This window comes from Pelophylax lessonae, assembly GCF_965119305.1.
Source record: "Pelophylax lessonae genome assembly, chromosome: 11".
In the NCBI taxonomy this organism is placed as follows: Eukaryota; Metazoa; Chordata; class Amphibia; order Anura; family Ranidae; genus Pelophylax; species Pelophylax lessonae.
Genome location: NC_138778.1, coordinates 135,022,367 through 135,036,810, shown reverse-complemented (window position 1 = coordinate 135,036,810; position 14,444 = coordinate 135,022,367). Strand labels below are relative to the sequence as shown.

The window sequence follows — 14,444 nt, the reverse complement described above, 5'->3', positions numbered from 1 at the left end:
TTTTCTTCCTCCTCCTCCTCCCCCCTTTTTTTTTTTTTCTTCCTCCTCCCTCCTTTTTTTTCTTCCTCCTCCTCCTCCCCCCCTTTTTTTTCTTCCTCCTCCTCCCCCCCTTTTTTTTTTTTTTCTCCTCCTCCTCCCCCCTTTTTTTTTTTTTCCTCCTCCTCCCCCCTTTTTTTTTTTTTTTTTTTTCTTCCTCCTCCTCCCACTTTTGTTCTTCTTTTCTCTCCTCCCTCCCTTTTTACCCCCCACGGTACTGTTCATCATGGGGTTGATTTACTAAAGCTGGAGATTGCAAAATCTGTTACAGCTCTGCATGGAAACCGTTTAGCTTCTAACTTCAGCTTGTTGAATTAAGCTTTGACAATAAAACCTGGAAATTGATTGGTTTCTGTGCAGAGCTGTACCACATTTTGCACTCTCCAGTTTTAGTAAATCAGCCCCCCTGTGTCCATCAACTGAAGTCAGGCCATCAGACACTTCCAAATCAGTGGTCATGCTATCAGACAAGTTTTATTGGTTGGATATTCAGGAGAAAAACAAGATGACACAATATATAACAGAATGTAATCTATAAATAATCATTACACAGAGATGTCACATCCCCCCCCCCCCCTCTGATATCCTACAATATGGGAGAATTTTACAGTGGGAAATTAGGAGATTTAGACACCCAAATATCAACCCATTGGTTACAAACTGACATTTTCACAATACTTTAAAATGGGTCAAACGAAATCACTCATTGGATCAATACGTTTACAATGCAGATGTATTGCAAAAATGTCAGTTTGTAACCAATGGGTTGATATTTGGGTCTCTGTATCTGTATATTTCCACAGTAAAATCCTATCATATTGTAAGATATTATATTATAGAGGGGGGGGGGGGGTGTATGACACATCAGTATTGTAAATGTATTGGTCCAATGGGAGATTTTGTTTTTGAACCATTTTGAAGTATAGGTCAGTTTGTTGCCAATGGGTTGATATTTGGGGCTCTGTATCTTTATATTTCTACAGTAATATCCTATCATATGGTAAGATATCATAGAGGGGGGGGGGGTGTATGTGACATCTCTGTGTAATGATTATTTTATAGATTACATTCTGTTATATATTGTGTCATCTAGTTTTTTCCTGAAAATCCAACAAAAAAACTTGTGAAAGCATGGCCACTGATTTGGAGGCATCTGATGGCTTGATTTCAGTGTCCATCTCTATTTAGTTGTTTATCCTGCTTTAGGTAGGATGATCTATCACTTGTCTACTCTGTATATGTTCATGTGCTGAGCTCACCATGTCAAACGGTTTTGTTTGATTTTATTTGTAGTGTTTTTGTACTTTTATACTTTTTCAATGAAAAAGTCATGTGTTGTAAAAAAAAAGAAAAAAGATCCTACTGGCTGCTATGGTTTGAAAGTAAAAACTGGGATGGAAATGCATTGGCACTGTAGTGGTTGCAATTGTTTCTTCTCTTCCGTTCATTGACAGACACAGCTCCTGACCTTCTTAACCATTGGGTTATACTGCCTCCTACAGGAGTAGGACACTAGGCAGAAAACAAGTCTGGCTACACCTATGGGCAGTCCCTGGGGGTACACTCCCTCTCTCTGTTATATATCTGCCTAGTCAGGAGTAAGAACCTAGATTTTTTTTTTTTCCCTTTTGAGATCCACAATCAACTGCCAGACTGGGCGGCGGGCTGGATAATCTAGCTCCAGTGGTCACCCCAGTCTGGTCAGCGAGCGCGCGCAGACCTCAGCTTCGTGCTAGGTCGGCTGCGATATAGCCCCACTGGAGGGGGCTGGCCTGCGGGTTAAACGCCTTGCGAGGTCGCATATGACCAGGTCTCTGCCGGGTTGGGAGTCGCAATGTTCCTCCTGGCAAACAGCCCCCCCCGCCCCATTTCGATGGCCAGGGGTTCTGTCAGAAGCGGTGCCCGCCTGGTTCTTGGTATGGTGAGTTGCTGTCCCCCCCCCCCCCCCTCCCTCCCTCCCCCTGGAGGGTTCTGGGGTGGACGTGGGCCCCTCCTTGGGATGGTGGACCCCGAGTTCCCCTCCATCTCCCCCCCCCCCCATCCTACCCCCCCTATACTTATGCTGGGGCTGTGTGGATGGTCTAATCTACCTCCTGGGGTGGGTGCAGGGCACTATGCTGACGAGGGGGTGCTCCAACAGCGACCAGACAATCGGCTGTGCGGGGGGGTAACCTGGTGGGGGCTCCTGCCTGGGCCCCTCATCCTGTCTGGACCTGTCCTTGAGGCCTAGGGATCCCTCCTGGATCCCTGGGAGCCTTGTGGTGCCACACGGGGCTGCCATTTTGTTGTAGCCTGTGTGTGCTCAAAAGCATGGTGGCCATGTTTGTGTAGTCCGGCGGCCATGTTTGTGTAGTCCGGCGGCCATTTTGTGGTGTTTGCCATTGAAAATAGCGGTGGCCATGACTGTGGAGCCCTGTGGGCGGCGGTTTTTGGCGGTGGGGACCCCTCCTCACCCCCTGGTGCTGACTCCTGCATCTCTTTACTTCCTGATCGCCACACATGGAGTGCAGATTATCCTGGTGGCTGCGGGTGCCTGTTTCTGCTGGGTTGTGAGTCTGGTGAGGTCCTCTCCCTCTCTGCTGAGGATGGCTTGATGCTTTGTGCCTGGCGACCAAGTCGTGCTGCCAGCGGGGTGGGGGCTGTCTTTTACACTTTTTGTGGGGTGCTCTTGGTTACTCATGGAGTCTTTGGAGCATATCTTCCCACCTGATCTCCCTCTCTGAGGCTGCGGGCCCTCCAGGTCCCAACCATCCATCGATGCACTGACGGCGGTCCTGGAGTCCTTTGTGTCCCAGGTAGAGGTGGTTTTCGGGCGAAGGGCAAGCAAAAAGTGCCCCCTGCCTTCCCCTGCCTCATCAGATCCTGAATCTGATTTGGCCACCGTGGACGTGGGTCACCCTGCTGGGTCTGTGACGACGCGCCCGGAATTCTCAGATAGTGAGGATGATTCCTCCACATCTGCAACTGCGCATGAAAAGGTGCTGGTGGAAGCATTGATTGTATCGGTGTGTGAGCCCTTAAAAATGGAGGACGCAGCTGCAGCTGCGATGGAGGCACAGGTTCCTTTTGGCACTCACAAGCCATCCCGAGCAGCAAAGGTGTTCCCTTTCCCCGCCTATTTTGACAGAATTGTCGCTAAACAGTGGGGACGACTAAACTGTGGGGTCCCTAAGCGATGTGCTAGGCGATACTCCTATGAGGAGTCCCTTCTTAAGAAGTGGACTGTTCCACTGGAGGTGGACCCTCCGGTTTTCAGATTGAACAAGGCAAACATGATTCCGGTTGAAGAGTCCTCGGCCTTTAAGAACCTGGCTGACCAGAAGGCGGAGGCTGTGGCCCTCAATATGTACACTCTGGCAGGTTGGACACTGAGGCTGGTCTTCACCATTGCCCTGGTGTCGCAAACTCTGTCTGACTGAGCTAAGCTTTTACACCGTGATGTGACCTGAAGGGGGAAAAGCCCCCCCCCCGCCTTTGCTGAGCTGGCGGGCCATCTAGTCCAGGGGCTGCGGTTTATCTGTGATGGCTCATTGAATGCGGCTTCCCTAGTGACTCGGCTCTCTGTTTCGGCAGTGGTCCTTCATCGTTTCTTTTGGCTCAAATGCTGGTCTGCAGACCATACTTCGAAAAAGGTCTTGACTGATCTTCTCTGTCAAGGAGATCGCCTGTTTGGAGCTACTCTAGATGACATCATTAAAGGTCTTTTTTTTTTTTTTCAAATTTTTTATTTAAAGAATACAATACAGGCAACAGGCAAATATGTAGATTCATGAAACAACAGGTTTGTCATTACAACACAAAAGTGCGGAGAACCAAAAGCGGACAGTATGAGAAAATATAAAAAGGTGATCCGCTACTTTAAATTACATTTACGCAGAGAACGCGCCATTCCCAGGTCCTCCGTGTAAGGGAGGCAAACTTACCCCGGGAATGACGCCCCTAAAGTCAAACCAGCAAACCAGCAAGTGAAGGAGAACAAGAAACCGTACTCCAGGTGGGCAAGCGCCTGAGCCTGTGTGCATCCTGAAATTTTTTACTTTTTTTCACTTTAAGGTTACCAGAGTGAAAAAAAGAAAGAACGTTGTAGGAAAGATAGAAAGAAGGATTAAACAGAGGGAAAGGCAAGGGGGGAAGAGAGAAAGAAGAAAAAAAAAAAAAAAAAAGGGTGCAAATCCCCCACGCCAACCCGGACGGGAATTTTCGAAGGGATCGGACTGGCCAGAAGGGCGCCCAAAAAAGGGCTGCAAAAGTTGCTACATCTCAAGCGGCACCAACCCCCTACAGTGGGTCAGAGTATGGCAGGTACTCCTCGGAGACTCGAAATAGGTTCCAATGTATCCACCTAGTCCTGTGCGCCTCTCTCGTCCCTCGGAGTTCGGACGTAAGTTCCTCCATATGCTCGAGTTCGCTCACCCTGGCAAGCCATTGCGAAACCGTGGGGGCAGATTGCTGTTTCCACATAGCTGGAATGCAGGCTCGCGCAGCGCTTAAGAGGTATTTGAGTAGGGATTTGCTGTATCTCTTCTTAGACATAGGCGTGAGGTTAAGCAGCACTGCCTTAGGATCCCCCTGCAAAGCCACATCCGTGAATTTCTGAATGAATTGCAGTACTGGGTCCCAAAAGGAGGCAAGGACGGGACAATCCCAAAAAATGTGCAAGAGAGTGCCCTCGGAGGAATGGCACCTCCAGCAACGGTCACTCTGTTGAGGAAAGTATTTGGCCAACATCGATGGCGTTCTGTACCATCTGGTCATCAATTTATATGTAGTTTCCTGATATCGGCCGCTGAGTGCGGACTTGTGCGCAAAATACAATATGCGCTCCCGCTGAGGGACAGAGAAAGTAGCTCCAAGCTCCCTTTCCCATTTAGCAAGAAAAGGGGGCTCAGATCCCGCCCTAAGCTCCAAAAGGAGCCTATAGGAGTTGGAAAGGGATCCACGGATCGGTCCCTCCCCCAGGCACAGCTCTTCAAAGGCGTGTAGATCACGCTGGAAAGACGAGTAATGTGGCTGTGAGTGCAGGAAATGCGAAAGTTGATGAGAGCGCCATTGGTTAAGGAAAGAGGGGGGTTGGCCAGGAGGCAGAATACGATCTACGCGCCACCCCCCGGGACTCAGTAGTTGGGAAGCGCGAACCAACCCAGTGGCAGATAAAAGACTAAAATGCGCATCCGCAAGCCCGGGCTGGAAGCCCAGATGTCCAATAATAGGAGACATAGGAGAAGGATGGCCCTCCAAGGAGGCCATGCGGTAGAATCTGTCCAACTCGGCCAGGGTGGCACCTATCAAGGGGTGCTCCGAGACGGTGGCCAAGTGATGACGCCCTGTCCAGGGCAATCCCGCGAGCGGTGCATCACATGCCTCCTGTTCCAACTGGACCCAAAGCTTAAGGGACTTGTGTCTGCACCAGTCCAGGACCCTCGTCATGTGGGCAGCAGTACAGTATAAGGCAGGGTCCGGAAAGCCTATACCCCCCCTGTCCTTGGAACGTACCAACACGTCGACTCCAAGACGGGGATGCCGACCATGCCAAACAAATTTGATAAACGCTGAGCGGACCGAGTGTAAAAAGATACGAGGCAGTCTTATCGGCAGTGCCTGCAAGAGGTAAAGCAACCGGGGCATCGCATTCATTTTCAAAACATTACAACGACCAAACCATGACAATGCCAGCGAGTCCCATTTCTGTAAGTCTCCGGACAGAGTGCCTAGGAAGGGCTGAAAGTTCAAGGAGAAGACCTCAGACAAGTTTGCAGAGATCTTCGTGCCTAGGTACTGAATGTAACGCGTGGCCCATCGGAACGGGAAGTGTGGGCGCAGGGCTGAAATAGTCGCCGTGGGAATCGAAACGTTCAAGGCCTCCGATTTCTGGAGGTTGATCTTGAAATTGGACAGTGAAGAGTAGCGGCTCAACTCAGCAAGTAAAGAAGGAAGGGATATGAGAGGTTTGGTGATATAAAAAAGTAAGTCGTCTGCGTAAGCAGCCACTTTATGATGGCAGTCAGTTGTACGTACACCCTGGATCGAGGGATTATCCCGGACGTGTTGGAGGAACGGTTCCAATGTCAGAACAAATAGCAACGGAGACAGGGGACATCCCTGTCGGGTGCCGTTGGCTATAGGAAAGGGGTCCGAGCTAAACCCGTTGACGCGGACCGTCGCAGTGGGGGTAGAGTATAGCGAGGCTATCCAGGACAGCATCGGGGGCGGCAGGTGCACATGTTGCAGCGTGGCATGAAGAAAAGACCAGTTCACCCGGTCAAACGCCTTTTCGGCATCTGTAGACAGGAGCAATAGCGGTGTGCGAAGCCTCTGTGCTCTCTCTATAATGTTAAGGGAACGAACAGTATTGTCCCTAGCCTCACGTGTCTGAATAAAGCCAACCTGGTCCAAAGAGACAAGACGCGGCATCAACGGAGCCAGTCTAGTTGCCAGGATCTTAGAGAAAAGCTTGACGTCGCAATTGAGCAGGGAGATCGGCCTATAACTCCCACACAAAAGGGGGTCCTTGCCTGGTTTGGGGAGGACCGTTATGCTGGCTCTCAGCATATCCGACGGTACCTGTTTGTCGTCCGTAATGGCATTGAAAGCTTTAACGAAATGTGGCGCGAGAACATCCTGGAAGGTCTTATAATACGTTCCCGAGAAACCATCAGGGCCAGGTGCTTTGCGTAGAGAAGTGGACGCAATTGCCGCCCCAAACTCTGCCACCGAAATGGGCTGAGAGAGGTCCTCCACTTCCTCAGCGGTGAGGGTTGGAAGGTTAGCCTCGCGAAGGTAGGAGGCCAGACTTGGAGGGATCTGAGGCTCCAAGGGCGAGGCCGGCACTCTATCAATGTTATATAGCGAAGAATAAAAATCGCGGAAGGCCTTCGCCAGGTCCGGGGTGGAATGAATCCTCGTGCCCGTCGGAGTAGACAAGGCAGACACGAAGGTAGAGGACCTCCCCGCTCTCAGGGCGTTAGCGAGCAAACGGCTGCACTTGTCCCCGTATTCATAAAAAGACCGTCGAACCTTCACCAAGACATGTTTTGCCTCGTAGAGGGAGTGTTCCCGTATAGCTTCTCGAACCTCCAACAACTCCACGGCCGTGCCCGTATCCGAACCCGCTTTATGGCTACTCTCCAACCGCCGAAGGCGTGACAGGAGCCCAGAGAGAGTCTCCATTCTCTTTTTTTTTACAATGTGGCCGTGCTTAATCAAGATTCCCCTAATAACGCACTTATGAGACGCCCAAACTGAAAGGGGATTGTCTACCGAGTCCATGTTGGCAGCAAAAAACGCCTGTAGTTCTGCAAGGACATCCGTGACTATGGCGGGGTCCTGCAAGAGCGCTTCATTCAGCCTCCAAGAAGGAGTGGTTGGATGGGAGTTTTGGATGTTGAGTTCCAACACCGTGGGGGCATGGTCCGACAAGGCGATATGCCCAATCTCGGCTTTGGAAGTCAACGGAATGGACGAATGTTGAAGCAAGAAAAAGTCGATCCTGGTATAAGAGTCGTGTACCGCGGAATAAAAGGTGTAATCCCTCTCCCGGGGGTGAAAGATCCTCCAGATATCCACTAAACGATGGGAGTGCAATAATTCGTGCAAGCGGCGTCTCACGCCGCTCGACATAGAGGAGGTACCCCCAGAGGAGTCCACCCGTGGATCCAGGCAAAAGTTGAAGTCCCCTCCCAAGATCAAAGTACCCTCGAGGAAGGAATCTAAAGTGGCAAGGAACTTTTCCAGGGCAGGAAGTTGGCTACTATTGGGTAGGTAAACAGTAGCTAGTGTGACCTTATGATCATAGATCGAGCCTTTAAGCAAAAGGAAACGCCCTTCCGGATCGGACAGCACGTCCTGGAATTGCCAGGGGAGAGAGCCCGCTAAGAGGATACTGGTCCCTTTGGATTTAGAGGACGCTGAAGAACTATGGTAGACCGTTGGAAACCGTTTGTTGCAAAGGTTTGGTATTTTGTCGCTCCGAAAATGAGTCTCCTGTAAGAAGACGACCTGCGCCCTCTGACGCCAGAGTTCCGAAAGGCAACTCGTTCGCTTTTCAGGCGAGTTCAAGCCCTTTACGTTCCAAGAAAGAACTTTCAAGGCCATGATCTCCAACACAACTGAGGACAAGAACCAGTCCAAGACAGCGTGGGGGAAGGGGGGTAACGAGGAGGGAGGAGAAAGAAGAAAAAAAAAAAAAAAAAAAAAACACAAAGAAGGGGAGTAGAGGAAAAGACTGAGGGGGGCTAGGCTGAGAAAAAGTGCAAAGGAGCAAGAAAAGAAAGAGAAGAAACGGGAAGAAAATACTCAAACTATCAAGAAATCTCTATCGAGATATTCGTCTACCACCAGGGTAGAGGCGGCCTAGAGAGGGAAGTGGCAAAGCACGGGTATGCTCAGAGCCCCGGCCATGTGGCTCCCCCACCATAATAAAAAAAATAAAATAAAAGAAAAAGTAAAACAGCAAAAATAACCAAAGGACATGCCACCCAACAGACATCGGAAGGACCAAGTCTTATACAGGACAGTGGAGAAAAAAAAAAAGTCACAGTAGAAAAACAACACAGGGGCAAAAGAACCTGGAGAACAGCAAATAAAGCTACAGTCCTGAAGGAGAAAAAGAAGTCCCCCACCCATAGCACAAATCCCACCAGAGGAGCTCAGCCAGAGCCGGGGGGCCCGGTCATCTCCAATCGCCCGTCCCCACTAAGACTCATCCCCGGAACCGGCCGAGCCACACCCTATCCCCACCCACTAACAATACTGAGAAAAAAAAAAAAAAAGTCAAGTGAGGCCTCCAAAACAAGGGAAAAAGAACCTCATATAAAGTAAAGTAATGTGTAGCCAGCCCCGAAACCCGAGCCGGCTGTGGGCAACTTTTGGCAAAAAAAAAAAAAAAAAAAAGTGGGTGGAGAGATCAGTCAAATGTACAAAAAGAAAAAAGCGGGTGGAGAGATCAGTCAATTGTAACATCTAACAGTGGCGGGTACGGACAGTCATTTCCCAAGAACTCATGGGAGTCGCTCAGAAAAAGCGAGCGAACAGGAACTTGCAGACCCCATGTGAGTAACCAGGAACCCTTCACGGTGTGGGCCGTCTGGAGCCTCGGCGCCTGCCCCTCCGTGGGCGGCGGTTGTAGCGATCTTCAGGAGGGTCCCCTCTGGAAGCAATGGTGCGCGGCTCCGTGGTGCCCGCTGACGTAAGCCAGTTCGGCACCTGCATGGGTTCCATTGCAGCGAACTGAAAAAGGTCAGGAAGGCCAGAAGGGTGACGCAGGTAGAAGGATCTGTTGCCATTTTTCACAATGACATGAAAGGGGTGTCCCCATTTGTAGGTGAGACCCTGTGCCCCCAACCGCTCCAGCAAGGGTTTAAGGGATCTGCGCATTTGCAGTGTTTTGCGGGACACGTCAGGCAGCAGGTGGACCGCGGCCCCATCAAACTCCAAAATGCCCACCTGCCAGGCCCTCTGGAGGATTTCCTCTTTAAGATTATAAGAATGTAGGCGGCACAGCACATCTCTGGGTCTATCCGAAGTTGTGGATTGAGGACCCAGAGTCCTGTGAACTCTGTCAATGACAATGTTCGTCTCAGGGGGACGATCCAAATACCTGTTGAAGATGGAAGTCACTGTAGCTCTAAGCGCCCCTTGTTCAAATGACTCTGGGATCCCCCTAAGTCTGATGTTCTGTCGCCGGCTACGGTTCTCCAGGTCGTCGAGAAGTAAGTGCAAGTTGGTAACCTGATCAGCCAGATCTGTATGGGAGGATTGCAAAGCTTGGACAGCTTGGGATGTGGTCCCACACTCCTGTGTCACAGCAGTAACCTTAGCATCCAGATCCGTGACCTCCTGTTTAAGGGTCATCACCTCACCCCTCAAAGCTGTCTCGACCCTGTTAGCCAGGGACTCAAAGTCTGCTCTTGTGGGGAGCTGCTGCAAGAATGCCCAGATGGCCTGTTCTGACTGTGGGGCGGAAAGGGGCACATTGGTGTGAACTGCAGTCTCAAGGTTACTCACTGTGTGGTGTGAAGCAGGCACCTGGACCAAGCTGGCAGGAAGAGAGGTCTGAGTGTGTCCTGCATAGGAGAACTCGGCCGGGGAGCCAGAGAGATCCATCCCCCTCGCGATCTCCTCTTCATCTAAGCCCAGGGAGAGTGATCTCGGCAGGCAGGGAGACAGGTCACTCGGCGGAGAGAAAGGGGGCAGTTGATGGTCGTCTCCCTGTGTGTCCCTTTGGTCCGCCATGGCAGCACTCCGTGGCTGTGGTAAGGGAGCAGAGCGCGCCGGCGCCATCTTGACCGCATCTGGGGTGGAGGCCGCGGGCTGGAGCGGCCGAAGAAAGCGATCCATACCGCAAAACACCCCCGCTGTGCACTCCTGATGCCGGGGGGATCGCGGATCCGGTATCGGCGGCAGGTAATGCAGGAATCGCTGTTGCGGTAAGCTGAAAGGGAGCCTCTGGCTGGGAGCTCTGAAAGGAAGCGTCTTCACGCGGCCATGCTCAAACCACGCCCCATCCATCATTAAAGGTCTTACAGGGGGAAAGAGTACTTTTCTTCCGCAGGCTACTAAGGGCAAGGACCCTTGTCGTAGATGTAGGCCCTCCTTCTCGGCTCATAAGAGGTTTTTTCATCCCTCAGGGTCGACTGACAAGGGCTGGAAGCCTTTCAGGGCCTTCTCTGGAGGATCCAAACAAACCTGGTCTGGCAAGCCAAGAGCGGGCTTCTCCAGACCTGTGGACAAGGCTCATTCAGCATGAAGTGGGGGATGTCTTCGCTGGTTTCCAGACCCGTGGACTTCTCTAACACAAGACAAGTGGGTCCACAAAGTTATTTGGTCCGGCTACAAGATCGAGTTTCACTCTTGCCCCCGGAAAAGTTCTTTCCTTCCAACTTGCGCCTGTCCCTGGACCACTTACAGGGTCTGTTTGGGGCAGTACAGGATGTGTTACTTCAAGGGGTGATTGTACCAGTTCCCATTTCAGAGCATTTTCAGGGCTTTTACTCAAACGTGTTTCCAGTCCCCAGGAAGGAAGGCAAGGTGCGTCTAATCCTGGACCTCAAGGCGCTGAACTGCTTTGTGTGGGTTCAGAAGTTCAGGATGGAGTCCATTTGCACAGTAGTGGCATCCCTGCATCAGGGATTTTCTTGCCTCTATCGACATCAAAGATGCTTACCTTCACATTCCAATATGTGCCAGTCACCAGCGCTTCCTCCACTTTGCTGTGGGAGAGGAGCATTATCAATTTGTGGCATTACCCTTTGGTCTCGCCTCTGCTCCTCGGGTTTTCACGAAAGTGTTAGCCCCGGGGCTAGCATTGTTATGCCAACGGGGGATCACGGTACTGGGCTACTTGGACGAGTCTCCTACTGCTCTGGTGGGAAACCTGGATATCACCATACGAACTCTGAGGGAGTTCGGCTGGATTCTGAATTTTCAGAAGTCCGCTCTGGTTCCGTCCACACAGCTGGACTATCTTGGGTCTGACTATGGACTCAGCTTGAGCCAGAGTGCTCCTTCCTCTGGACAAGCTGCAATTCCATCTCCTGCTGTCCAGCAGATGGTCATCCCTTTGGTCTTCCATGTGGGTGCTGGGCCTGATGGTGTCTACCTTCGAGGCAGTCTCATTTGCACAGTTCCATACGAGGTCCCTGCAAAGGGAGATTGTGACCAAATTAGGTGTTTCATCAGTTGTGTCTCTGGTGGGGCGTTCCTGAGGTGGATCTGTTGGCGTCTCGGCTCAACAGAAAGGTGCAGAGGTTTGAGGCTTGGTCACGGGATCCTCTGGTGGACGCCACAGAGGCGCTGGTAGCCCCGTGGGGGTCAGTATCCTGTGATTTACACCTTCCCTCCTCTCAAGCTTCTGCCAAAACTTCTACGCAGGTTTGAGGCAGAAGAAATTCTGGTCATCTTAGTGGCTCCGGACTGACCTCGACAGCTTGGTACGCTAATCTGGTGCGACTGGTCGCTGACTTTCTATGGAGGCTTCCTCTCAGGGAGGATCTGCTGTCCCAAGGACCAATCTTCCACCCTGCTTTACAGTCTCTGGCTGTCAGAGACTTGCTAACCGGCGCAGGCGCATTGGCAACCTTCCCGTCAGGAACACATGTTCGCCAATGCGCGAACGCTCTTAGCATACGCAATTGGCGTATGCAGTTGGCGTATGCTGGTTTGCCGTTGTGCGCATTCGCGAATTCGCCAGTGCGCATGCGCACGCTAATTATCTTGCCGCCAATCTGCCTATTTAAACTCAACAGTCACTCCAGTTAATTGCTGTGTTATCTTCAGCTCTTCCTGTGATCCTGTGTTCCTGTGTACCCGTTGTTCCTGATTATTTGACCCGGCTTCCTCTTGACCTTGCTACTTGCTGCCCACCCTGACCTTTGGCTCCTCTGACTACTCTCTCGGTTATCCTTGTCTGCTTCTCCGCTTCTGGACCGGAACCTGCGCTCTGCCTGGCTGGGTGATCCTGGGGACCGCGACCTGGTGCTAGCTTGCAGCGTAGTCCATCCCCACCATCAGGGGCCCTGGTGAAAACCAGCTAGCACTTAGACTCCGCACCTCAGGTGAACCTGTGTCCTTGTCAGAGTATTTAAAATGGGATTTTTGACTTACCGAAAAATCCATTTCTCTGATGTTCATTGACGCACACAGCACCCACCCCTCTGTGGAGTTGTAATTCTTCTGACACTGCTTGTAACAAAACTGAGTACCTATAGCAGGGAGAGGGAGTATACCCCCTGGGACTGCCCATAGGCATAGCCAAACTTTTTTTTTTTTTTTTTCTGCCTAGTGTGCTACTCCTGTTGGGGGCAGTATAACCCAATGGTTAAGAGGATCAGAAGCTGTGTCTGTCAATGGACATCAGAGAAATGGATTTTACGGTAAGTCAAAAATCAAATTTTTACAGCAGTTTGCCGCTTTGGGATGGAGAGCGTGTGGCAGATTGCTCTGGACTGTTCTATTCATTTTTTTTTTTTTACTGTGATCTGATGGAAGGTATCTGGAATTGCACTGTGGAAGCTCAGAATTATTACTTGTATGATTTAGCAGCCAATGATTTTCTAGATGTAGAAAAAATGTGTTTTCTTCACAGTGTGCGTCCTTGAACTGCAGGCGGCGGGTTCTGATGCAATCACAGATGATTCCTCATGCGTGACTCCACTGTGTGATGTCATCGAGATGATCCTGCGTAAAGGAATAAAGAGTAAGAGATCTTACCTTCAGAATTAACCTTGTATCCTAAAATATAGCATTCCTGTTTATAATTCTGCACAAAGCGCTTTCTGATTGGATGAGGTGGAGAGGCCACTCAGAGAATGCCTTGCATTTAATAGGAAAAATACAGGGCTTTCTGCGAATGGTGCCCATGCTGAGCAAATGACCCGAAAGACCTCAGTGACTACTACAGTGATTTCCAGATTCCATAGCAGTGCCACAGGTGTGGCATAGGGATACTTGGGGCCCCCCTTTATATGGGCGATCCGATCAGGTCCGGCTGTCAGTTTTTCAGGTGGATCTGATCAGGACATTCCAGTCTCTTCTATGGTGCGGCAGATGTTAGCGATCACATGTCCGCTGACACCCGCTGTCATTCAACTTGTTCCTGTCTGCCAAAAACAGACGGATGGGGGACCTATTCCCCATCCGTCTGATGGATCAAATGGAAACATGCAGGTGGTCCATTTCCATCCAAATTTATGGAGGGAGCTGAAATTTTGAGTTTCCAAGCAACAGCCAAGAAACCTTAAGGCTTTAGAGAAGATTTGTAAAGAAGAGTGGACCAAAATCCCTCCTGAGATGTGTGCAAACCTGGTCAACAACTACAAGAAACATCTTACCTCTTTCTCCACCAAGTACGAAGTCGTGTTTTGCTTGGGGATCAAATACTTATGTTGCACCCTTCTAGACAGGTGCTAGGTAAAGCCATTTAAGGACTCTTTCACACGGGCAATCCGATCAGATCCGCCTGTCAGTTTTTTAGGAGGATCTGATCGGATGCTCCATGCAGCTCTATGGGGCAGCGGATGTCAGCGGAGACATCTCCGCTGACACCCGCTGCCATCCGCACCTGATCCTGTCCGTGAAATCTGGCCGGATGGAAACCCTATTTTTCCATCCGTTCAGGGATCGGATCTGATGAGAGCGGACAGGTGGTCCACTCTCATCCGATTCCCCCATAGAGAGCAGCGGAGGCTGTGACACCTCCCTCTCCGCACTGCAAGCGGAGACGGAGCTGTCATCTGCCGGCTCAGCGGGGATCGGCGGATCGATCCCCGCTGAGCAGCACGGATGAGCCTACGGAGGCGGACCGTGTGAAAGAGCCCTTATGCTCCTGCTGCTTATCAGGGGAGCCTGATCTTTAGTTAGGCCTGCTCTCTGTACTCAGTGTGTATTCATCTGGTCTGAGGGAGTGTCCCCAC

General features: G+C 50.9%; 1 protein-coding gene across 2 annotated transcripts in view; it reads left to right on the top strand.

Moving 5' to 3' along the window:
• Positions 1 to 14,444, top strand: part of LOC309567309 (uncharacterized protein) — a 154,980-nt gene that overhangs the window by 4,403 nt on the left and 136,133 nt on the right. For both annotated transcript variants that reach the window (XR_014225933.1, XM_082272721.1), the window contains exon 2: positions 13,118 to 13,228. Coding sequence is in view for 1 of the 2 variants with exons in the window: in XM_082272721.1 (XP_082128847.1) it covers positions 13,118 to 13,228 (111 nt within the window). In the remaining variant the exon portion in view is untranslated. The remainder of the gene's footprint in view (positions 1 to 13,117; positions 13,229 to 14,444) is intronic.